The sequence below is a fragment of the Myotis yumanensis genome, unplaced genomic scaffold (assembly GCF_028538775.1).
Source record: "Myotis yumanensis isolate MYYU_CA2020_CCGP unplaced genomic scaffold, mMyoYum1.0.hap1 SCAF_1, whole genome shotgun sequence".
Classification (NCBI taxonomy): Eukaryota; Metazoa; Chordata; class Mammalia; order Chiroptera; family Vespertilionidae; genus Myotis; species Myotis yumanensis.
Window position 1 is genome coordinate 29,795,765 of NW_027223752.1, and position 24,489 is coordinate 29,820,253.

General features: G+C 51.0%; 1 protein-coding gene across 1 annotated transcript; it reads left to right on the forward strand.

Annotated features, from left to right (window-relative positions):
- Window positions 1-1,463: 1,463 nt before the first annotated feature.
- Window positions 1,464-22,278, forward strand: SYNDIG1L (synapse differentiation inducing 1 like). The gene is made up of 4 exons (XM_070403596.1): window positions 1,464-1,635; window positions 18,977-19,455; window positions 20,167-20,307; window positions 20,467-22,278. The coding sequence occupies exons 2-4, from the start codon at window positions 19,039-19,041 to the stop codon at window positions 20,623-20,625; spliced, it is 717 nt and encodes a 238-aa protein (XP_070259697.1). The 5' UTR covers window positions 1,464-1,635; window positions 18,977-19,038; the 3' UTR covers window positions 20,626-22,278.
- The last annotated feature ends 2,211 nt before the right edge of the window (window positions 22,279-24,489 follow it).

Sequence of the window (24,489 nt, forward strand, 5' to 3'; positions counted from 1 at the left end):
GGAGACCCAAGCTCCATGACCAGAAAGGCAGGGGTGGGTAGGACTTCTGCCTCAGACTGAGCCTGTTGGGAGCTAAATGGAACTGCTCCAGATGCTCCGTGTTATGTGGGAGTGAGGGGTCTGGGAGCCCACCATTCAGTGTGCTATGGCATCCTTGGATGGGGGGTGGGGGGCGGCTCACACTGCCAGGGCCATCCCCAGGGCCTCCTTCTAGCCCTGGCCCCAGCTTCACCCTGCTCCAGGGTTTACTTTTTGGCCTTGTTTACCTTCAGAAAACAAGAATACTCTCCCCTCCCAACCTCCTGGTACTGTGGTGAGACTCAGGACCTTGTGGGGAGCTTGAAAAATAGCCTCATCCATTCATGACACTCAAGATGAGAGTGTCCCCACGCTACAAAAAGAAAACTGAAGTGAGGGGGTGATAAAGAGCAGCCCAGTGCGGGAGACAGAGCAGCTGGAGGCCCTGGGCTCAGGGCTCAGGGCTCAGATCTCTCTCTGGGAGAACTGAGGGGAATGCTCACCCACTGAGGGCCTATTTGGAGCCAATGTGTCACATATGTCATCTCGCTTTGTCCTCATGTGACTCCTATGAGGTGGCTACAGCTCCCCCATTTTGCTAATGAGAAACCTGAGGCTTTGAGAGATTAAGTAATTTGCTCAAGATTGTACTAGTCCAGTTAGTCAGTGGGAGACCAGGAGCGAAATTTAGGTCCATGGTCTTGAAAGCCCATGCATTTCCCAGCACAGTACTGTTCTCACCACATGAAGAGACTTCATCTCTATGAGCCCAGGGTCTTTGTGAGTAAAAAGGGAGTGGGGGGGGGGGGGGTGTGGGCAGGGAGGAGGATTGTATTGCCTCTTAGAGTAGTTTTAAAAATTAAATGAGATTATATTGCTTAAAAACATAAAATCCTGCGCCGTGTCTGATAAATAGTAGGCGCTCAATAAATGATTTTTATTTGCTTGTTTTTCTCTTTAGGGCATATTCACATTAAATCTCAGGGCTTGGGCGCCTAGGCGCTCCAAAAATGCTTCAAGAAGCGGAAGGACCACACATCGCTTCTGGGAGAGCACGAGAGCAGGGTGGGAAGAAGGGCTGGGAGAGAGGACTGGGCTCCAGGAGCCAGAGAAGCCCGTGGCTGCCCTCGCCCCTTGCTCTGCCGCCTCCTCTGGGCTCCCCGGGCTTCCCGCTCCGCCCCGCCCCGCCCCGGAGCTGGGTCCGGAGCGCCCTGGTGGGCTGATTCAGGAGCGTGGAAGGGAGCACGAAGCACGGAGGCGAGAGGGAGGCGGCGGCGGCGGCGGGAGGCGGGGAAGAGGGGGGACCCTCCTGGCTGTTCTCCCAAGTCAGCGCGGAGCCGCCTCGGGCCGGGCTAAGGGCTGCGCGGCGGCGGCAGGGCCGGGCCGGGATGCGGGGCTCCCGGGACCACGCGGGGCGGGGCGGGCGGCAGCGGCTGGCAGAAGGCGGGAGCTGTCCGTGGTGCTGAAGTGGCGGCAGTGGCCGCGACCCGGGGCCCGGAGCAGAGGTGCCCTCCTGGGAGTTCCACCGCAGCCACGAGGCGAGGGCGCTGTCGCTCACCGGCCCATGCCGGGCCCCCGAACCCCGCGAAGGAGGCGGGACCGTCCTCGGCAGGACAGGTAAGAGGCCGTCTGGGGGCGCATCGGGAGCGCAGAGGTAGGCGCTGAACCGGGATTGAGCTGGGGCCCCTCTCAGGGATGCGGGCTCTGCCAGAGATCGCGCTAAGTCCATCCCTTCCCCTCACCCTACAGGGTGAGAGGGGCCTGAGGGACTGGGGCTCAGGCAGGCACCTGGGTACCCTGACCCCACACCACCAGGCCTTGACCCCAACCTCAGGCAGCTCTGAGACACCCTGCCCCACAAGAAATGCTCACAAGTGTCCAGACTCCTGGTGTCCCAGTCCCCACCAGGGCTCTGCGACACTAGGGAAATCTGAACCAGCTTCTCCAGCTTCCCTCTCCTCCCCCAACCCTGCTCATTAGGGGGACTGCCTCAAGATTTCTTTGCCCTGGAATGACCCTTGGGCCAAGGGATAGGCCAGGCCCCTCAGCACCTATTAAGCCATTTCTCCATGGAAGGAAGGAGGTACCAGAAGATACCTTAATTTTATCCTGTGGCCCTCTTGGCTCTCAAGGAAAGAGGCTGGTTTTGCATCACACTGCTTGGTGCATGAGGGCAAAGAGTGGGAGACCCTGAGTCCTGTTGTCTGTTATGTGGCTGAATGCTAGTGACCCTAGACAGAATCTCTATCTGGAGTCCTTCCTCTTTTGGCAAGAGGGAGCTGAATGAGATCATTCGGGCCTGCAAAGTGCTTCCGGGTCTTCAGAGCAGAGTTCTCTGCGTGCCAGAATGTAGCAATTGAAATAAAGCTGCATAGAGGAAGACTGGCCTGTCACTGTGGCTGACCACTGCTTTATCCCCATCCTCTTATCCCAGCACAACTTCCCCACCCACCGTGGTAGAAAGAGCACTGGGCTAGGAGTTCCTGGCTGGACGCTGGCATCTACTGGCTTTTGGCCAATTATCCGAGCTTTCTGAACCTCAGTTTCCTCATCCCTAAAGTGGGGGTAATGTAGCTGCTCTGCTCACCTCAGAGAACTGCCTTGGGACTCCATGAAACCATGTACCTGACTGAAGGCTTGTCGACTGTACGTTGCCATATTGATGTGAGCTGTTACCACTATTCCTACCACCAGCCAGACCTGCCCTCAGTGACCTGCTCACTGTCACCCTTACCCCCTTTTCTCCCAGCCTGGCTGTGGCTCCCTTTGTCCTTGGCCTCCCTACGGTCCCAGAGTCAGTGAAACCCAACTTCTAAAACTTGAGAAGGTAAAAGGGTTCCCTCCTTGTCTACTCTTCCATCATCACCTATAGAAGATGATATAGGGTGAGAGTCTGACTCACAGTTTTTATTTCCGCCCCCCCCAAAATCACAGATCTAGGGAAACAGCTCCTTGAAGGCAAGGATTATGTTGTTTTTCATCTCTTTGCCTCCTTCAACACCCCACCTCCCCCATAGCACCTGAAAGATAGCAAGGACTCAGTAATTGGGTGTAAAACACAAGAGCGAAGTGTTAAAATATCTCAGAAGAAAAACATTTGACTGGAAGTCAGGAGCCCTGTGTTCTGATCCCAGATCTGCCAATGACTGTCTCAGGCCGCCCCTTCCCTTCTGTAAGCTTTAGTTTTCACTTCAGTAAAAGAAGGTTGAACTAGATGAGTTTTAAGACTCTGAGTTCTAACGTTCTGTGGGGCAATCTGAGGGCTATTCCGAGCCCACAAATCCCTAAGTTCCCCTTGAAAACAGGATACCAGCTTCACAAACCTGATCTGAAGAGTATGTTAATGTCCTTTCAATGAAGAACTGGATTTTATGAATGCAGTGGAATGAGGAAATAAGAACTTAGGAAAAGATATTTATAGTTTTAGTGTTTTCTTAAGATCTCCTAGTCTTCCTTATTTTCCTGGGGAAGTCAGGAATGTGTACAGAGCTGCTGAGCTGGGAGGGCTGCTGCCTCCAGGCCAAAAGGCTAGGAAATCACTCCCCACTAACATCTTTTGTGAGTAGCCAATGGCCGGGGACCCTGTCCTTGGCCATCTCCTCCCAGGGATCCTGCCTGATTGGGATCCCCCACCTACGAAGACTGAAGGAGAGGACAGTCAGGAAAGATCCATCCCTGGGGAGAACGCATTTTAATATAAAAACAAAATGAGCTTCTCTGACAATAATTTTCCTCAACTGTGGCAGGCCTGGCTGATGTGCAGGAAAACCTTAGCTAATTGGCACTTGGGGAGGGCTGAATAGGCCATGCCAGTGACCTCTCCTACTTACCCACCACCACCCCCTCCCCCCATGTCAGCACTTTCTGGCTCCCAGCTGCCGGTGCAGCACTGGCAAGAATCAGCTCCTCAGAGTTAATGGACAGTCACTAACCTTTATAACAAAGTGACAGCAGCAGAGGCAGCAGCAACCGTGGAGAGGGGCTTTATTTTCTGCAAGGCTGGTCTGTGGGGGTGCTGGCCTGCTGCTGGGGATAGAGCCATGCACCACCCCTCCTTCTACAGCTGTCTGGGTGGACACTCCAGCCCCAGAGCTGTCAGGGTTCAGGGCATCGCTGATCACCAGGCAGGCACATCTGGCTTCTCTCCCAGCAGGGAAAAGCGACCACTGGCTACTTCTTGTGTTCCCCTCCCTCCTACCCCCTCCCTCTCTGCAAGACTTCAAAGGGAAGAAGGGAGTCAACCCAGGCACCTGATTGGATGATCTTGGTTATCTGGGGCTGGGGGCAAGAGAGGTCTGAAGAAGAGGAAGAGATGAAGTGAGTGTGTGTGTGTGTGTGTGTGTGTGTGTGTAAGAGAGAGGTGGAAACATTGAAATACACATATGCAGGCCCCTTCCCCTGGGTGGCACACACAAAATAATAAGAGAATATCTGGAGCTATCTGCACATCATTCATTACCTTTGGAGTCAAAGACCAATTACCTTTGGATTCAAAGACAAATTCATTTGTACATCCCAGAGGGACTTCCACCCCCAAAGTACACCACTCCAGGGAGGAAGAAGTGGAAGCAGCAGCCTGCACTTAGGGAAGAAAAAACATTTCAGTTCCTCAAACCTTGGGTATTTTCCAACCCCATTCCCTTCTCAGGGGCTTGGTATGCATCCTGCCTGGAGCAAGGTCCCTTCTGCTACTAGCCAGGGGGCCATGAAAACTGATCTCATCCCTGCTCTTTGCATCCAGGTTGTCTCTTCTCTTGTCTCCTCCCTTATTCTCTCTTCTTTCTCCTCCCTGCAGCTGCCACCACCCCCACCCCAAGGAAACCAAGCAGGGAGCCAGGGCCCAATGCTCTACCTCCCCATTATGTGTGCTGTCTTCTGCCATCAGATGCTCTGTTTGCTGTAAGTGGTTGGGAATGAGCTGCTTCAGTAGAGAGACAGGTTGTTTCAGCGAGAATAAAGATTTAATTTCTGCCCGAAAATGGACTAATTTGAGTAGTGGTGCCACCACCTCAATCTTCCCAGCAATTTTCACCCTTGTCAGCCACATTCCCATCCCCCAGGCAGGGGGACTGTGCTCTGAGAGAGAGGCAGGCCAGCGCATGGGGCGCAGGTGGCAGTGGATAGAAAACAGGGTAGACTTTTGTTCTCTGGAAGACAGCGCCTTAGAAGACTTGGGAGCTGAGAAGTGTTCAGCTGCGTTTTCCCTTCCCTGGGTTCCCTTCTCGGCCCTCTTCTCTCCCTTCCTTGCTCTTCTCTTCTCCTCCCTCTCCATAGGCCCTTCAATAATTCTCACATCTCTCTCCAGCCCTGACCACTACCCAGGGCTTCAACTTCATACATTTAATTGCCACATGGAGTTTCTACCCTAGTATCTCAAAGACACTTCAAGACCAAACGCATCCACTTCTCTTTCCCATCTTTCTCGTGTGTGTGTGTGTGTGTGTGTGTGTGTGTGTGTGTGTGTCATTTTTCCAGCTCAGTACTTGGTGAACCTTTTCAATGTAAGTATTCTTTTTTCTTTCAACTCAGGAAACACTTTCTGCTTCTGTTCTTTTTTTAATCCTCACCCAAGGATATTTTTTCCATTGATTTTTAGAGAGTGGAAGGGAGGGAGGGGAAGAGAGAGACACTGAGAGACAGAAAGGCAGAGAAACATCGATGTGAGAGAGACACATCAATTGGTTGCCTCCTGCATGCGCCTGGATGGTGGGGGGGGGGGGGGGGGCGGTTCATGTATGTGCCCGAACCCACAACCCTTCGGTGTGCGGGCAGGCACTAAAACCACTGAGCACACTGGGCTCTGCTTCTGTTCTTTTAATTATTATTTTCCTACAGTCTTTCTGAAACTCCTACTAGATCAGCTGTTCTCAACCTGTGGGTCGAGACCCCTTTGGGGTTCTAACGACCTTTTCACAGGGGTCGCCTAAGACCGTCGGAAAACACATATATAATTACATATTGTTTTTGTGATTAATCACTATGCTTTAATTATGTTCAATTTGTAACAATTAAAATACATCCTGCATATCAGATATTTACATTACCATTCATAACAGTAGCAAATTTACAGTTATGAAGTAGCAACGAAAATAATTTTATGGTTGGGGGTCACCACAACATGAGGAACTGTGTTAAAGGGTTGCAGCATTAGGAAGTTTGAGAACCACTGTACTAGATTGATTTGCAACTCTGGGACTTTCATCCACATCTCTTAACTTTATTTCACCTACTTCATCTTTTTGCTCTATACCATGGGGAAGTTTAGTAACTTTTTCTTTTACATTAAAAAGTTAGTCTTGCCCTGGCTGGGTGGCTCAGTTGGTTGGAGCATTGTCCCATGCACCAGAAAGGTTGCAAGTTCTATTCTGATCAGGGCACATACCTAGGTCATGGGTCTGATCCACGCGTAGGGGTGTATATGGGAGGCAACCTATCAATGTTTTTCTCTCTCTCTGTTTCCTCCTTCCTCTCTTATTAAAAATCAATAAAAACATATCCTTGGGTGAAGATTAACAAAAAAATTAGTCTTTAACTGTGTTTATTCTATTGCCAACTCTCTCCATTAAATTCTCTAAAATTTAGACAATTATTTTCCAAATTCTTTGATGTTCTTTTGTTGCTCCTTTTTCATAGCAGCCTGTTCTTGTTTTATGTATGCAACATCCCCTTATATATCTGTGAGAATATGAATTCAAAAAATTATAAAGATCTTTTCTATAATTTGGATGTTTTGATCTTATGTCAATTGTTCTGTTTATTTAATCCTTTTCTTTTCATGTATTCATTATTCCTTGTCCATGCAGACTTATGAATAAAGGAGGTGTTGACTAGCACAGGTAGCTGGTATGGATTTCCTTGGAAGTTAGGTACAAGAAGGCAGCCAGGGCCTGGCCGGTGTGGCTCAGTGGTTGAGTGTCGACCTATGAACCAGGAGGTCATGGTTTGATTCCTGGTCAGGGCACATGCCCGGGTTGCGGGCTCGATCCCCAGTGCAGCCATAGATCAGGTTCAGGTCCTTGTCCTCTCCTGCCTCCGTTTTTACAATAGTCTCTTTACAGAACTCGTAGCCTCCACACCAGCTACCTATGCTAGTCAACACCTTCCTTCATTGATAAGTCTGAACGGGCACCAAGGAATAATGAATACATGAAGATAACATAAAAGGTCGACACTCAAGCACTGAGCAACACCAGCCGGGCCCAGGTCGCCTTCGTTTCCCTAACAGGCCTCTCCCTTGAATGGGAATTGTTCTTACCTCTGGGGTTTGGCGCTGCAGATTTCTTTACCAAGGAATTTCATTTGCTCTGTACCTCCCAGAAATTCCCTCAGTGTTTTTTGGTTCACTGATATCATTCTTTTCTCTTTTCTAATTTTGCTATGATCTTATACTTTAAAAAAAGAAAGCCCTGTCATTTTGATAGAACCTTAAGAAGGAGAAGAGAGGGTCGTTTGTGCTCAGGCTGCCTTCTTTTTTAAAAAATATTTTTTATTGACTTCAGAGAGGAACGGAGAAGGAGGGAGAGAGAAACATCAATGATAAGAGAAAATCATCAATTTGCTGCCTCCTGCATGCCCTCTACTGGGGATAGAGCCCACAATCCGGGCATGTGGCCCCACCAGTAATCAAACTGTGACCTCCTGGTTCATAGGTCAATGCTCAACCACTGAGCCCCACTGGCTGAGCCCAGGCTGCCTTCTTGAACCAGCAGTCTCCCCGTGGAATTTCTGTCTCATCTGGTGGCATCACCTTCTACTTAGCTGACAAAGTCAGAAAGCCGGGAATCATTCTTGGCTCCTTCCCCTCCCTCACTTATAGTTAACCACACAGTTCTATTTATTTAGCCTCGTAACTCCTCCTCTGGTATGACTCTCCATCTCCATCCATTTTGCCATAGATCAGGTTCAGGTCCTTATCCTCTCCTGCCTCCATGTTTACAGTAGTCTCTTTACAGGACTCCCAGCCTCCCTTTTCATTCACCTCTAATCCTTTCTACCCACTGCTGCTAACCAGAGCGCTCTAAAACACAGGTACAACCATGCCACTCCCTTGCTACAACTATCATGGGCTCCCCACTGTCCACAGGAAAAAAACTCCGTATGGAGTAGAAGACCCTCCCCCTTCTCCTGCCTCATTCCATCAATACCAAGCCACCCTGGCCTCTCCTTCATACCAGCAGCCCATGCTTCTGTGCTGTGTCCTCTGCTGGAAATGCCCTTCCCTCGTCTCACCTGGATGACACATCTTCTTTCTTGAAGACTCACTTCAGATGTCACCTGCTCTGAAAGCCTCTTCATAGTTCCCATCATCGCCTCCACTCCCCTCCCGGGATACGAGTCCCTTATCAGCGTCCCATAGCTCTCTGTGTGCTGCTAACACAACTGACTCCATTGTATTGAAATTTCATATTTACTCATCTGTCTTCCCCACCCCTCCTCAGAGCAGCTACCACTTCTTATTTTTGCATCCCTAGTAACTGCTCAAGAAATGTTGGTTGTGTAGAACCAAAAGTGTCCTGGCCAGATGTGCTCCATCCATCCCAGATCCTGGAACGTACTTTCTTATGAGGGAGGCTCAGCACACCTCGCTCACTCATTCACTCATGAGGTCAACTGTTTAAGTCCCTGCTCTATGCCCGGCAAGGGGCTGCAAGGATGAGGAAGACACGGGCAATCCCCATCCTCTTGAAGCTCACAGTCTGGTGAGGGAGAAAGATGCTAATCAATGAATCACACATATATAAGTAGAGGCTGTGATCAGCTCTCTGAGAGGAAGAGCTGGAGCCTGAAGAGCAGAGAAGCAGGGAACTTCAATCCAGACTGAGGAGGTAGGGACACCCTCCCTGAAGAAGTGACTTTTGAACTGGGAGCTGAAGTATCCTGATGTGAGTAGAGACAATACTTCTGAGAAACACGGCTATACAGTGAAGGAGAGAGAGGAGACAGGAGCTGAGGGAACTGGCACTGAGGAAGGATGTTCCAGTTATCTGTTGCTGTCTGACTGCCCCAGAACTTAGCAGCTAAAACAAAAGACATCTTATTATACCTCAGGACTTTGGGGGTCAGAAAGCCATGCAGGGTTGAGCTGTGTGATTATTCTCTCCCTGTGGCACGCGCTGAAGAGGTCACCCAGTGGTATTCAGCGGACAGATGGGCTGGTTTGGAGAGTCCAAGATGGCTTCACTCGCGCATCTGGCATCTTCAGGATGACGGGAAGGCTGGGCTCAGCAGCCTCCATTGACAGGAGGATCCACACACACCGCCTCTCCAGCATGGCGGCCTCAGGGTAGTCCAATTAAGTACAGGCAGCTCAGGGTTCCAAAAGCGGTGAAAGTTGCCTGACCTCGTGTCACCTGCTGTGGAGTCACAGAGCGTCACTTTTGCTGTGCTCTGGGGTTGAAGCAGTCACACCCACTCAGATTAGAGAGGAGGGACCTAGGCCCCCACTTCCCAGTGGGAGGGATGTCAGAGTATTTACAGCCAGGATTTTGTTTGTTTGTTTGTTTGTTTTTAATATATTTTTATTGATTTCAGAAAGGAAGGGAGAGGGTGAGAGAGATAGAAACATCCATGATGAGAGAGAATCATTGATCATCTGCCTCTTGCATGCCCCTCACTGGGGATCGAGCCCACAACCCGAGCATGTGCCCTTGACCAGAATCAAACCCGGGCCCCTTTGGTCCACAGGCCGACGTTCTATCCACTGAGCCAAACCAGCTAGGGCTACAGCCAGGTTTTACAACCACGGCAGTTGATTTATTTTCTAGCGAGGAAGAAAACAATATGTTTAAGTGCTTGTTAGGAAGGATCGGGAGTTGGGAGCTGTTGAAGACAGAGGAGAAAGCAAGGATAATTAATTGCGTTAGCTTCCCGAGACAAACTGAAGCAAAGAGAGCCAAGTTCCCCATGTTCCCTGGATTCTGATTCCCCTTCCTCCCCTTCTTTACCCGACTTTCTCTCTTCACTGCCAGATGCAGGGAGTTACAGCCATGACCCCCAGCTACCTTGGTGGCTTTCTTGCTTATGGGCCAGAAATCATCAAATCCAGCCCCAAGCCATTAGACAGCCACCACAGCCACACTTCACAGTGCGTACAACAGCTTACATAGTATCTGACTTGAAGGTAGTCTCTCGCCTTTTGTTAAAGGTTTCACCTTCTCCCTGATTTTAATCATTCATGTTTAATCTTCTGCCTTACTCGGAAGTTCTTGCTTTGATCTCTCCTGCTGCACTGAGAGATAGCAAGGTGAAGAGTTCAGCTTTTCACAATGGCTCTGCATTTATCTGAATCCAGACCTTAAGGTTATCTAGGCAGCCACCCCTGAGCTAATAAATCACCCCAAATCTCTTAATCTTTTATTAAAGCTCCTTTGTCCCATTCCCTTCGCTGAGGCCTCTGGTTTTTAACCCATCCAGGATCAAATCCACACAATTTATCCTGACCTTCTTTACACAGGTAGGCTCTGAAAGGCATCATAATGAAAGGCGAGGCTTTGGACTCAATTACACTTGGGTTCAAATCCAGCCGGTCACTGTTTAACCCTGGGCAAGTGACTTAACTTTTCTGAGTGTCCGTTTCTTTATCTGAAAAATGGGAAATAATAATAGCTAGCTTCATGCAGTAAACAGTTGCTAATTATAATTTTGTAGGGTTCTGATAAGGGCTGGCCCCACCCCAAGGATATGGCCCAACACCTAGTTAGACATCACACTATCCCTCTGGCCTTTTTTTTTTTTTAATTAAATCTTTATTGTTCAGATTACATTTGTTCCTCTTTTTTTCCCCCCCCATAACTCCCCTCCTCCCAGTTCCCGCCCCACCCTCCGCCCTCACTCCCCACCCACTGTCCTCATCCATAGGTGCATGATTTTTGTCCAGTCTCTTCCCGCATCTCCCATTCCCCTTCCCCCCCCAAGAATAGTCTGTCCATTCCCTTTCTATGTCCCTGATTCATTATAATCACCAGTTCATTCTGTACATCAGATTATTTATTCACTTGATTCTTAGATTCACTTGTTGATAGATGCATGTTTGTTGTTCACAATTTGTATCTTTACCTTTTTCTTCTTCCTCTTCTTAAAGGAAACCTTTCAGCATTTCATATAATACTGGTTTAGTGGTGATGAACTCCTTTAGCTTTTCCTTATCTGTGAAGCTCTTTATCTGACCTTCAATTCTGAATGATAGCTTTGCTGGATAAAGTACTCTTGGTTGTAGGTTCTTGGTATTCAGCACTTTAAATATTTCTTGCCATTCCCTTCTGGCCTGCAAAGTTTCTGTTGAGAAATCAGCTGACAGTCATATGGGTATTCCCTTGTAGGTAATTGAGTCTCTTTCTCTTGCTGCTTTTAAGATTCTCTCTTTGTCTTTTGCTCTTGGCATTTTAATTATGATGTGTCTTGGTGTGGTCCTCTTTGGATTCCTTTTGTTTGGGGTTCTCTGCGCTTCTTGGACCTGTAAGTCCATTTCTTTCACCAGGTGGGGGAAGTTTTCTGCCATTATTTCTTCAAATAGGTTTTCAATATCTTGCTGTCTCTCATCTTCTGGCACCCCAATAATTCTGATATTAGTGCGCTTGAAGCTGTCCCAGAGGCTCCTTACACTATCTTCGTATTTTCGGATTCTTTTTTCATTTTGCTTTTCCGGTTGGGTGTTTTTTGCTTCTTCGAATTTCAACTCTTTGGCTTGATTCTTGCGCTCCTCTGGTCTGCTATTGGGTATAATATTCTTTATTTCAGTCCGTGTATGCTTAATTTCTAGTTTCTTTATCGTAGCATTGAGGGTCTCATTAGTTTTTGTGAGGCTCTCCACAAGTTTATTGCAAGCCCTCAAAATTGCGTTTTTTAGCTCCATATCCTCCATTTCTGTCATGTTTTTTTGTCTCCGCATTTTTTATGCTTTCTTGGTGCACCCTCTTGTGGTCTTTGTGCGCAGTCTTGTTCTAGTTAAGCCTTGATTTTTTTAGTTAATACTGAGGGATTTGACCACCAGGCTGACTGGCTGTGAGAATCAGCTGTGTGGAAAACTTCTGTCCTCTGGGGGGGTGCTAATCTAGCCTTTGCCTGAGGGGATCCGGCAAATGGCTCTGCGCAGGGCTTGGGCGGGGTGGGATCAACAGGGCGGGCGGAGGGAGCAGTTATGCCTGCTCTCAGTCCTGTTCCCAGAGGCTCTGCTTCTCAGAACCCCGGCCGCCACTGCAAACTTCGGAGAGAGGGCTGCCCTCAGATTCCAACTGATGCCGGACAATCCCGCTTCTCCCGTCTGAGTCTGAGTCCTTAGAGACTCGCCCGGATTTGGAGCCCAGAGTCTGAGACTCCCTCCCGACTGAAAACGACAACCGCACCCTCAGCCACCAGCCCGCTTTGCGCGCGCACCTCGGTACCTTTGTATTTTCCACACTGCGCTGCCTCTGAGCCTCGGTTTGCTGTTCTTTTTCCTTCTAGTTGAAGAGTCTCTCCTCAGCCAGCATTCCTGTGGTTCTGGGTAATGTCTGTTCCGTCTTTTAGTTGTATTTTTGAAGTGGTTGTTTGCGGCAGCAGTCTCCGGTGTTTACCTATGCCGCCATCTTGGTTCTCCCCCTTTGGCCTTTTTTTAAAAAAAATGGTGTTCATGATGCCTCTTTCCAGGTATTGTGTGCAACAAACCTGCAGCTAACCTGGAGAACCAGGCCCCACCCTGCAGCTAACCTGGAGAACTCGATGCTGTTCAGGCCAGCATGAGCTCAGGTCAGACAGACCTGGGCCAAATGGGGCTCTGCCATGCTCCAGCTGTGCGATCTCCGGAACCCTATTTAAACCTCTCTGAGCTGCAGTTCCCCCACGTGCAACAGAGAAAGGATTAAATGAGATCCTGCATTTGAAGCACTTGGCCTGGTGTTCAGAACCAAGCAAACACTCAGTAAATGGTATCTGACCTAGAGTGGCACTAGGCACAGTGACTCTGCAGTCATATTCCAGGGGTCACGTCCAGCTCACCACTCACCAGCTGTGTGCCTGCAGGCACCTTTAACTTTCTTATGCCCTCATGTCTTAATCTGTAAAAATGGAGATAATGATGGCACAGACTTCATAGGGCTACTGTAAGAATTAAATGAGATGATAGACAGCATTTAGAATTGTGCCTGGAACACATAAGAACTTGATAAGTGTGAGGTGTTGGTATCATTATTTTATTCTTTTTCTTTGAACTTTTTTGTATTTTTATATTTAAGGTGCATTGCTAACAGCAGCATGTAGTGGGATTTTGTTGATTTCAGAGAGGAAGGGAGAAGGAGAGAGAGATAGAAACATCAATGATGAGAGAGAATCATCAATTGGCTGCCTCCTGCGCACCCCTGACTGGGGAACGAGCCTGCAACCCAGGTATGTGCCCCTGGCTGGAATTGAACCCGGGACCCCTCAGTCTGCAGGCTGATGCTCTATCCACTGAGCTAAGCCGGCTAGGGCAGGATTTCATTATTTTAAAAATCCAGCCCAGCCAGAGTGGCCTGGTTGGTTGAGCATCCTTCTGTGCACTGAACGGCAGCCAGTTTGATTCCCTGTCTGGGCACATTTCTGGGTTTCAGGTTTGATCCCCAGTCAGATCACATATGGAAGGCAACCAATTGATGTTTCTCTCACATCAATGTTTCTCTCTCCCTCTCTCTCCAAAAAATTAATAAAAAAACATATACTCGAATTTAAAAATACTAATAAAACATAAATAAATAAACAAACAAACAAATAAATGACAAAAAAAATCCATTTTGACATGCAATAATAAAAACCATTCATTTTAAGTATGCAATTCAGTGAGTTCTGTGAAATACAGTCATGTAACCACTACCACAGTCAATCAAAGTACAGAACAGCCCCTCCATTAAAAAAATCCTCATGCCCTTTTGCAGTCAGTCCCCTCCCCCAACTCCTGGCTCTTTGCAACCACTGATCTGCTTCCTGTCCCTCTAGTTTTGCCTCTCAAATCCCATATACATGGATTAATACACTATGTGACTATCCTTGTCTTTTTATGGGCAATTTTATTTCGTTCACAGTCAATGTAATTGTTGATATAATCAGGTGTAAGTTTAACATCTTACTATTTGTTTTCTATTTTGTCTCACCTGTTCTATATCCCTTTTTCTATCTTGTCTCATTTTGGATAGCCAAGTGTTTTTATTATTTCATGTTCCCCATCGATTAGCTTACAGGTTATACATGTCTTCGCTATTTTTTTCAGTAGGTTATCAGAGCAGTGGTTCTTAAAGCGTGGTCCCTGGACCCGCAGCACCAGTAGCACCGGGAACTTGGTACAGATGTGCATGGCCAGGCCCATCTGGAAGCATACACGGTGAGGGGGAAACCCGCAGTCTGGGTTTAAGGAGTCCTCAGGTGGTGCTGGTACACACTAAAGTGAGAAGCACTGCCCTGAGGCAACGCTGGCTTCTGGAAGGCAGCCAGGCTGTGTGCAGAACGCCTTACTCCGAGGGACGGAGCAGATTCAAAGCCTGCTTTCTGGCTTGCTCCTACCAGAAAGAGGGGTAGCCTAAAGAGGCTGAAAACCGGCACTGTTTTCTGGGTCCCCTTCTCCTTCAGTTCTTTCTCCCCGGCCTCTGATGGTGCTAGAAGAAGGGGAAAGTGGTGCCAAGGGCCAGGCTCACCTCTCTCTGTTTCTTTTTCCTCTGGGGTCCTGCAACCCTGACCCCTCAAATTCTTGCTCCCCTGGGTGCTTCTTCGATGCCCTCATGTTTCCCCTAGCTTTTCTAGCTATTATTGGCAGTTATTGTGTGACCTGAGTTTGTCTGCCACAGCTAGAAGAGGAAGTGCCCATTCTATTTTTATTCTCCCACTAGAATTATTGAGTCAAAATGAGTGCCTGGCACATGCACAAAGCTCAGTAAGTGTTAAGTTATTCTTCTTCTTCTCCCAATAGAATCCCAGGGTCGTATTGAGCCGCGCTGTTAAAAAATCAACACTTTCTACCCCATCCATACATTTTATAGATCAGCAACCTGATGTTACACTATATTATGATTGGACCCAGGTGCAATCAGACTCCAGTGGGACGCCGTAATTGGATTCTAGTGGACTCCTGGATGGCTTCCTGTCCCTGGTCTGAGAGGTGGCAGCGTGCTCTCCATCCCCAAATCAGGGGCTGGAAAACCTTAGCACAGCTCAGTTCTCAGCTGAGAATGAAACAAGCCAGAGCCATCTTCTCTCCCTCTCCTCCTGTGGGGCCCAGACAGCTAGGCCCAAATGTACAATTTGGAGCAATCTGCTTAGCTTCAGAATTTCAGGCATTTCATGTCTGTCCTCTGGACATGTGTGCACTTACACACACACATTCTCACACAGGCATGCTCACCAGGACATAGGCAGGCACACAATACAGCACCTACAGTCCAAGGGAGCCCAGGCAGCAGAGGTGGGAACGAAAATTGGTCTGCGTTGAAACTGGTCTCTTACCCCCAGAGAGCAGGGAGAAGCAGCCACAAGCAACAGGCCAAGAGGTCAGGCCAGGTCAAGGGCAGAGAAGGCTGCGCCGGGGACCTGCCACCCCCTCCATCTGGCCAGAGCTCAGTACTGGGTCCCTGGGATCAGTTCAGTGAACTCTTGTGTGGCCCTAGCAGTTTATGGGGAGAACATGACCTGGTAGAGAACTGTGGCCCTTGACTGCCACTATGAGCAGGTGCTACAGCCCCTAGCTTGGATGCTTTATGGAAGCGGAGGGGTGTGTGTGTGTGTGTGTACATGCATACCTATCTGTGTGTGTCAGGGTAGGCTTTGATGCTGTGCTCAGCCTCTAAACCCAGAAGAAACCCTCTAGCCTAGGGAAGTTTTAAACCGATTTTAGATAATTTAGTTCAGAAGAAATCTATGCACTTAATTTGTTCTGGTTTAACAGTAGTACATGCTCGTTGTAAAAAATAAATGTGGAAAACTGAAAAACCATGGTGTAAAAAAGAAAATGGAAGAAACACCCGTGCTCTCACCCCTGGAGGTAATCGCTGTTGACACTTGGCTGGAGTTGAAATTATGTGCACATACCGTTCTTTTCTGCCTTCTCACTGAATCTGCAGCGAGCATTTTCTCCTGTCATTCCTCTTTGTAGACCTGTTGGAAGGTCTTGCATCACCTCGTATTGTACCATCATTTATTTAACTCGTCCCTGATTGTTGGACACTCAGGTGGCTTTCAGTTTGTTCTTATTGTGAAAACCCAGGATCTTTATACAATGAAGTGCTGAGAAGCCTTGCCTAACGGCACAGTCCAGGAAAGGCTGTGTGACTTGGGTTCCAGGAGCTTAGCTGGGTGTACTTTGACCAAAAGAGTACACCCAGTGGTTGGCAAAAGCAGGAGGATGAGCTGGAACCCAGCTGCCCTGCCTGCCCTGGACAAGTGCCCTGCAAATGCCCTCACGTCTCCAGAGCCCCAGGGCCTCATTCCTGGCCACAAGCATCCTTCTTTTCCTTCTGGGGGATTGGACAGGTGGCTCACCCTGCTGAAGCAGGGCAGAGGGCAGGGTGAGTTAGATGCATTCATCTGCTCTGAGGACCCTGGGACTGGTCCTCCCTGCCTCACCCCTGCTGAAAGGCCCTCCGTACCTCTGCCCACCTGAATGGCAACAAGGACCTTCAAGGCTATACACAGAGCGGGGTAAATTAAGACCAGCTGGTGGAGGGGCTGGGGGACCTTTGAGAACCATGTCCTACAATCCCAGAGGGAGGAAAAGATGAGGGGCGGGCGGGGCTGGGACTAGGGCAGCCCAGGGAGAGTTGGGAAGCCCGAGGGTCCACCTGGCAAGTAGCTGTCTTGCCTTTCCTTTGCCCCCCTCATCCTGTACTGAGGGGCCACGGAGGGAAGGAGAGGACTCTGCTCCTCACTGGGCTCTGAGCCTGCTCGTCTACCCTGGACTCTTGAAAGGTGACAAAGAGTGGGGGCATTTCACTTCTGTGGGGCTCCTTGAGGCTATGGGATCGTGAATGTTAGTGCCATCATCATCAGTGACCATTTAATTCATCCCTTCTTATTACAGATGGGAAAACTGAGGTGCCAAGTCAAAATGTTAATGGGGTGGTTCAGGAATGGAACCCCAGTGTACCTGACTACCAAATCCATGAGCCTTATGGTCACATAACCTTCAACTCTGCACCCGTGGGTCACATCTGCTGGAGGAGGGGAAGTTATGACGGGCTCAGAAGTTGCCCATGGGGGTCAAAAGAGACCAGTCCTGCTTGGAATTTGCCCAGAGGAGCCCAGACACAAGCCTAGCCCTGCAAGACCTCTGTTGTGGACACTCTCAACTCCCCACCTGCAGGAAGGAACCCTCCACATCCCTGTAGTCCGAGGGGCTCCCTGCATTGTTGACCTCTGGTGAGAAAGGAGATAGGAAGTAGCCAGGCCCCTGCATTCCTGAGCACTGGAGAGCAGTGACCTAAGCCCCACCCCCTCCCAAGCCTGTGTGCCCATCTCTGCGTGTGGACAAGCTCCTGCCACAGCTGCTCTCAGCCCAAGTGTTACTTGCAGCTGGTTAATGCACCAACAAAGCCCCCAGGCTCATGGCAGCCCCATGTCTCCAGCACCATCTGTCCCCTTCCTGGATGAAGAGGCGGGACACTTGGGCTACATGCTGGTCTTTGTGCCCCTCCAGGAGTCTCTGTTAGAGAGGCCGCACCTCCCAGGGCTCAGAGCCTGAGGCATGGCAGCCTCTTCCTGCTGTTTTGCCTCCAGGCAGGCCACAGCTCACCCTCCTCCCTTGTAGTAGGCCAGCCAGGGAGTCCAGGCCCCCATGGCCACACCCTCAACACTTGGTCCCTCTCCTCCCCTCCCTCTGTCCCTTCCCCTGGGCATTGTTCCTGGGGCATGCTTTGTCTCCAGGTTTCCCAAGAACCAGCTTTCTAAAAGCTAGTCATTTCTCTTGGGGCAGAAGTAGAAATGGCCCTTGGCCAGACTTTGAATTTTTTTTTTTTAGTTTTCTAAAAATATTTTTATTGATTTTTAGAGAGAAAGGAAGTGAAGGATAGAGTGTAAGAGAGAAACATTGATTGATTGCCTCTTGCCCACACCCTGAACGGGTGTCAAACCCACAACCTGGGTATGTGCCCTGACTGGGAATCGAATCCGCCGCCTTTTGGTTGGTGTACGGGACAACACTTCAACCAACTCAGCCACATCGGCCAGGGCTTGTCCTTTTTTCTTTATCTCCCCATTGAGTCCCAGTTGTCTTCAGTTGACCAGAAGCCATGGCAAAGCCTCCTAGATGATGTACTAGCCAGCCCAGCCCTCTCCAATCCACTCTCCACACTTAAACATTGAAAGGCTTCAGGATCCAAATCTCATCCTATCACACCTGCCAAGAACCGTGAAGCCATCTTAGACTCCAACAGGACTGCATGCCCCACACCCAGCTCACACCTCCCTCTGTACCCTGAACCACATCTGCCTTCTCCCAGTCTCTCAGACCTGCCATCCTTTATCTGGTCTCTGCATGAAATGTGTCCCCCCTCCCCTGGCCTTGTCAACTTGTCCTCTTCCTTCATATCTGTTTAAAAGCCTTCCCTGCACCTCTGTCCTCACACCCCCTGTGGTACTTCTTGGGGCAACCGTCTTCTCTATCAGACTGTGAGCTCTGGGAAGAAAAAGTGTGCATCCCTCTTCCTCTCCTTCTTCCCACCTCTCTCACCATCATATCCCGGCATCTGTGTGTACAGCAGCTGGCATAGAGCTGATGCTCAATAAATGTGTGTTGAGTGGATACATGAACAAACCAATTCTATGAGGCAGATACAGCTGTTATCCCCAATTTGCAGACAAAGAAATGGAGAAGTTTCTGGAAAGTTGAGTAGCCAAATCAAGGTCCCATCTCTGGTCAGTGGTAGAGGCAGGGTCTGAGGCAAGTCAGACTGCAGAACCCGAGCTCTTAACCCTTCCAGTCCTGCATCCGGTGCCCTGGCCTCAGTGTCTGTCTGTCTTGTGCTCCCAGCAGGCTCTCTAAGGACTGCCCAGCTGGCCCAGATTCCCTTTCCTGGAGCTGCCCCCAGAACCATGGACAGTCTGAGTGAGCTGCAGAACCCACTGCTGCCTCGGAGCCCCGCCCACCTCCACCGACCCTACCCCTACCCCGAGGCCTCGCCCAGCTGGTCCTGCCAGGAGAAGCTCTACTCCTTCCTCCTAGGAGGTGCTGACCCTGCTCGGGCCCACCAGCTCCTGGACCCAGGGTCCCTGCAGCTGGCCGTGGAGGCCTGGTACAGGCCTACCTGCCTCCTGGGGAGGGACAAGGTCAAGGAGCCCAGGGCAGGCAGCTGTGAGACCAGCTTCACAGAGAGCAGGGAGCCCCAGGCTGGGCCCACAGAGTGGTCCACAGAACCTGGCCAAGCAGAAGAGGATGTCGCCATCCAGACTGTGTCCTATGGGGTTCAAGAGGAGCTGCAGGGACAGGAGGACGACCAAGAGGAGGAGGAGGTGGGTACATGTATTTAAAACATAGATTCCCAGGCCCACCGCCAGGCGTTGAGATTAATTAGGCCTGGCTTGGGGTCGCACCTCCCAGAGGCACTTCGACACAACTGCTACCCACACTTTGAGAAACACTAGCTTGGGTTGACTGTTTAATTTTTAAATAGCATTTATTGTTCCTGTTTTCTTAATCATATAAGTAATATACAGTTAATGCCAAAAACCACGGAAAGATAACATTATTGTAGTGGGTGATCTTCTAGTCATTTTTTATTCATGTTTTTATCCCATCCTAGTCCCCCAGAGAGATCTTGCAGTGCCTAGTTTTGTAACTTGATTTTTCTCTCTAAGCAACATACTTAGTGTTGCTCCACATAATGTAACCTTTTTGCCAGGTGATTCTAAAGGGTTACGTGGTATTCCATGGTAGGTATTCCATCACTTATTAAGTCAACCTCCTGAGCATTGGGCATTGTACGGGACAATTGTTTCCAATCTTTCACAATCACTACCCGGTGCCCAACATGCCTGTACACACATATTTACATTCTTTCCTTGTGATAAATCCCTAAAGATGGAATCCATGGGTCATTGTTAAGGGTTTTTGCTAGAGAGCACCGAGCCCAACCTAGACACTTCCATCGAAGCAGAAGAGAACCACGTCATTGCCACTGGGCGATCCTGGGCCTGGTCACGAACCCGACTCGTGTTTTGCAGAGTGACGCAACCTCGACAGAGAGCGAGAGTGAAGACAACTTCCTCACGCTGCCCCCCAGGGACCACCTGGGGCTCACCATCTTCTCCATGCTCTGCTGCTTCTGGCCACTGGGCATCGCCGCCTTCTACTTCTCCCAGGGGGTAAGAGCACGCGGGGCCCAGGCCTTGGACTCTGGCCACCTTCCTCCACTGCAGGGCTTGGCAGAAGCCTATGCAGGAGGAGGGCAGGGGCCTGGTGGGCTGGGGCAGTTGGGCTGGGCATGGGGATGCCCTCTTTCATCAGCACATCTCTCTCCCTAGACCAGCAAGGCCATCTCCAAGGGAGACTTCCGCCTGGCCAGCACCACCTCCCGCAGGGCCCTCTTCCTGGCCACACTCTCCATTGCCGTGGGGGCCGGTCTCTATGTGGCTGTGGTGGTGGCTCTGGCAGCTTACATGTCCCACAGTGGCCATGGCTAGTGGCCGGTAGGGTCCAGCATCCTGACTCCCCTGCTCCGCCTGAGGGGGCAGCGGGGCTTGAGGTTGCAGACTCTCTGGAAAGCCCTGCCCCTGGAGACAAGTCGTGAGGTGGCTGGTTTGGGGACGCCTCCCGGGCTGCAGCCTGCAGGGCTCAACCTTCACTTCCTCGTGCCCACTGCTCCTGGCCCCAGAGCAGGGCCAGGGGCACCACTCGCCAGCCCAATCAGTGTTGGAAAGCAGGAGAGGGTAGCGCTGCCCATCCACCAACCAGGCAGGTCCCACCTCTGGCTTGATGCCAGCTTGGAGCTCAGCCCATTCTGCTCACTCCCCAGAGGGTCTCTGCCCTCAGGCAGCCCACTACCCAACTCTGCCAACCTCTCCACAGAGAAAGAGCAGGAGGTGGCAGGGAGGGAAGGGATGCCTGGTGGACAGGAGATCTGACCCAGTCCTTTCAGCTCATAGGATTCTCTACTCTGGGGACAGCCTGGCTTCCCCAGTTCCACCATCTGGCCTCCTGACGCCTAAACCCCAGCCAGCCAGGGGGGAAATACACGGAGACACGGGGGCCCCTTGCTCTTTCTGGCTCTGGATGGTGCTTATCCCTCCTGAGGGCTTGTGAGACACCATAGATTCCAGATGGGGGAGTCCCGGGCATGTAAACTCTGCACCAAGATCAGGTTCTTGGAGCTCCTTGTGCAGGAAGAAAGGCAGGTGCGATGACAGAGGTCCTGAAATATTGCCGGACCACCTGGGCTCCACACTCTGCCCCTGGTCCCTGCGCCCATCATCCTTTTCTGGGCTCCTCCTGGGGGGCCCCAAAAGGGCACCATCCCAGGTAAATGGAGAGAGTGCTACCAGCAGCTCACCAGCCACTGAGCTCAGGGCCTTGCATCCTACGGGAAACCAGCGAGGAGAAGCCCCACTGAGTATAGTGAGTTTGATGAAGGAGTGACACAGGGCTGGCATGACTGAGCAGCCAGCAGGGATCAGGAAGGCTTCCTGGAGGAGGTGCCCCTCTAGAAGGATGAGGAGAATCTATCTAAGGGGTTTGCTTTCCCATCACCCTTAGTATTCATGGGCAGGGATGTGACAGGAGCCTCCCAAGGGGCGTTCCAAGCTGTTTGAATTGTGCCAGGACCACGTGGGCTGGAACCAAATTGCAATCATTTCTGAGAGCTCCACCAACTCAGAGAAGAAGGTTGGGCCTGTCTCTCAAAGACCAATGATGTTTTCCCGCTCTGAATGCTGGAGGTCAGTGGTGGGCCCCTGATCAGCCTTGGGCTTCTTTGCTGATGCCCCTGCTCAGAGTTGCTCTCGCATCTCAGCAACTAGGGATCGTCCAGAATTTTAGAGACATACAGGCAGGCAGGAAGGCAGCACACTGGAAGGCAAGCCCGTCAGGGCTCAAGCTATCAGACCTCCTTGTGCATGATGTCTGGGGCCCTGGTCATTCCCGGGCCCCATCCAGAGCCTGGGACTGTGGATCCACCGCTGACCCACCTTGTCCCACCGTCCACCCTCACCCCAGGTGTCACCCAGCCCTCCATTCCCTGCATCCCTTGAAGTCCCACAGGCCCAGGATCAGCAGTTTCAGTTTTAATGTCCCACATTGTGTATATTTATCCTTGTAATAAACATTTCTGTAACACCTGGTGCCTGCCTCCACTTTCGCCTGTGTTCCATCCTCCTTCACACCTATTGCTGCTACTGCCTCCAGCGCCCGACTCCTGCCCTCTGTGGGGGAGGAATGGTCATGATGTACACTGGCCCCCGGGCCGCCCCCTCTGGATTGAGTTTCAGTTGCTCACAGCAGCAATTTGCTTGAGAGCACTGAGACCACCTTCCTCTTCTGTCTTCTTCCTCACGCCCCTGTTGTGCTGCCTGCGGTCATCTCCCAGTAAACTACCTGCAATTGAATCTTTGTCTCTGGGTCAGCCTCTGTGGGAACCCAAACCAAGACACATACATGCATGTACACATATAGTAGCATAGATGTGCACACATGTGCACATGTCTGCACCTATGCACATGCATACATGCGAGCACAGGCATGCAGCCATGCACACATACACACGGGGATACATGCACACATACCGTGTGCACACATTCAGTGCGTGCACTTTCAAGGGGTGAAGAAGACGTGGTGACTGAGGAGTCTTTCCGGGCCCGCTCTGCGGTCATCACGTCACCAGCCTGGCTGGGTCCTGGAGTGGACAGTGGACAGTGGACAGTGGACAGTGGACACTCCAGTCCAGGCCCTGCTCGGGTGGGCAGGCTGCCTCACAGCCAGGACAATGCCCGCCTCCTTCCCACCCCTTCAGAACAGGGCTCCAGGCCTCCAGAAAAGGGAGAAGCCAGTGACACCTATGTTCAACTTAGTCCTGCTACCTCCTCCTCTTCACCACCCCCTCATCCCTCACCCCCAGCTGCAAATGCAGGCTCTGCGGGAGAAAATGGAACCAGAACAAGCTTCGAGGGGCTTCTCTCCGGCAGCCCCAAGGAGGCCCCTCCTGTTCAGTCCCTGCAACACGGCAGGGCCCCCTCCCCTGTCACGCTGAGGCCTACCTCTGGGCATGCCTGGGGCACTGGAGGCCTCCTGCCTCCCAGCTCTGCCTGTGCCTCACCGCCTGGGGCTCCTGGGAGGCACCGGGGCTTGCAGCTACCCCCCTGAAGGCTGGCTCCTCCGGCTGGCAGAGAAGCTGGGGGGAGGACGGGTCCCCCAGGTAAAGGTGCCCTTGATGAGTTGCAGTGCCAGCACATCTGTGCAAATATTACCAATTATTTTTCTCACTATAAACACCCAGCAGGAAGTCAGGGAAGCAACCAACCCAAACTGTTTAAAATAGAAACTGAAATTGCTGCACAGGGATGTCGGGGCAGCCGGCAGAGCAGGGGCTCTGCACCAGGACTCCCCACCAGCTGCCCGTACACTGCACCTGCTCCGGCCCCGGCCCGTGTGGCGCGGTTGGTTGAGCGATGCCCCGTGCATCAAGAGGTCACGGTTTGATTGGTTTGATTCCGGTCAGGGCACACGTCCAGGTTTCGGGCTTGGTCCTGGTCCAGGGTGTGTAGGGGAGGCAACGGATGAATGTTTCTCTCTCACATCAATGTTTCTCCCTCTCCCTTCCTCCCTTTCTGGAATCAATAAAAAAAAAAAACACACATATTTTTTAAAAATTGCACCTCCTCTGGTTTCCCCAACTCTGCAACCCCACCTCAACCTTCTCCTTCACTGGCAAGGTGGAGAGAGGGAAATTGGAGAGACATTTCCTGGGCTGGTCAGGCCTGAGCGCCACCCAGAGGATAGGAGGGGGGTGTGCAGAGGCAGGGGTAGGTGGCCAAGTTGTCAAGGATGCGAATCCTAAACGTTGCAGCAGGAAGGAGCCAGGGAGGCGACCTAGCCACAGTCACCCATGCCACAGATGAGACAACCGAGGCCCAGAGAGGGAGGGGAGCTGCCCAGTGGCACCCAGCGATTTATGAGCCAAGCCCAGGCTCTGCCTCCCTGGCCCTGGAGTGTCTGAGCGAGACTGGTGATGTCTCTGCCTGCCATGGAAACAGAAAACCCAGGGCAACAGCTGCGGCAGGGTGAATATTAACACACTCAGCCTGCCCTCCTGCTTCAAAGGCTTCCCCGCCAGCCCCTCCCAGGGCCGATGCCTCAACCCTTCTATTTTGGTGGCATGGCAGGGGTGGGGCTGGAGGGTGGTCACCTAGCCTGCCCCAAACTCACAGCAGGCCCCCCCCCCCCCCACCACCACCACCACCACGTGCTCTCACCTCCTCTCTGTGGCAGGGGGAGGCGCTGCTCTGTGAGGTGGGAGGCCCACAGAGGCACTCAGATGTTCTGAACAAAAATTAAAA

Bases quoted from the DNA above. Each gene is read 5' to 3' on its own strand.
- SYNDIG1L (XM_070403596.1), top strand. From the start codon at position 19,039: ATGGACAGTCTGAGTGAGCTGCAGAACCCACTGCTGCCTCGGAGCCCC. The intron at 19,456-20,166 runs GTGGGTACATGT...CGTGTTTTGCAG, and splicing joins ACGACCAAGAGGAGGAGGAG to AGTGACGCAACCTCGACAGA. The intron at 20,308-20,466 runs GTAAGAGCACGC...CTCTCTCCCTAG, and splicing joins CCTTCTACTTCTCCCAGGGG to ACCAGCAAGGCCATCTCCAA.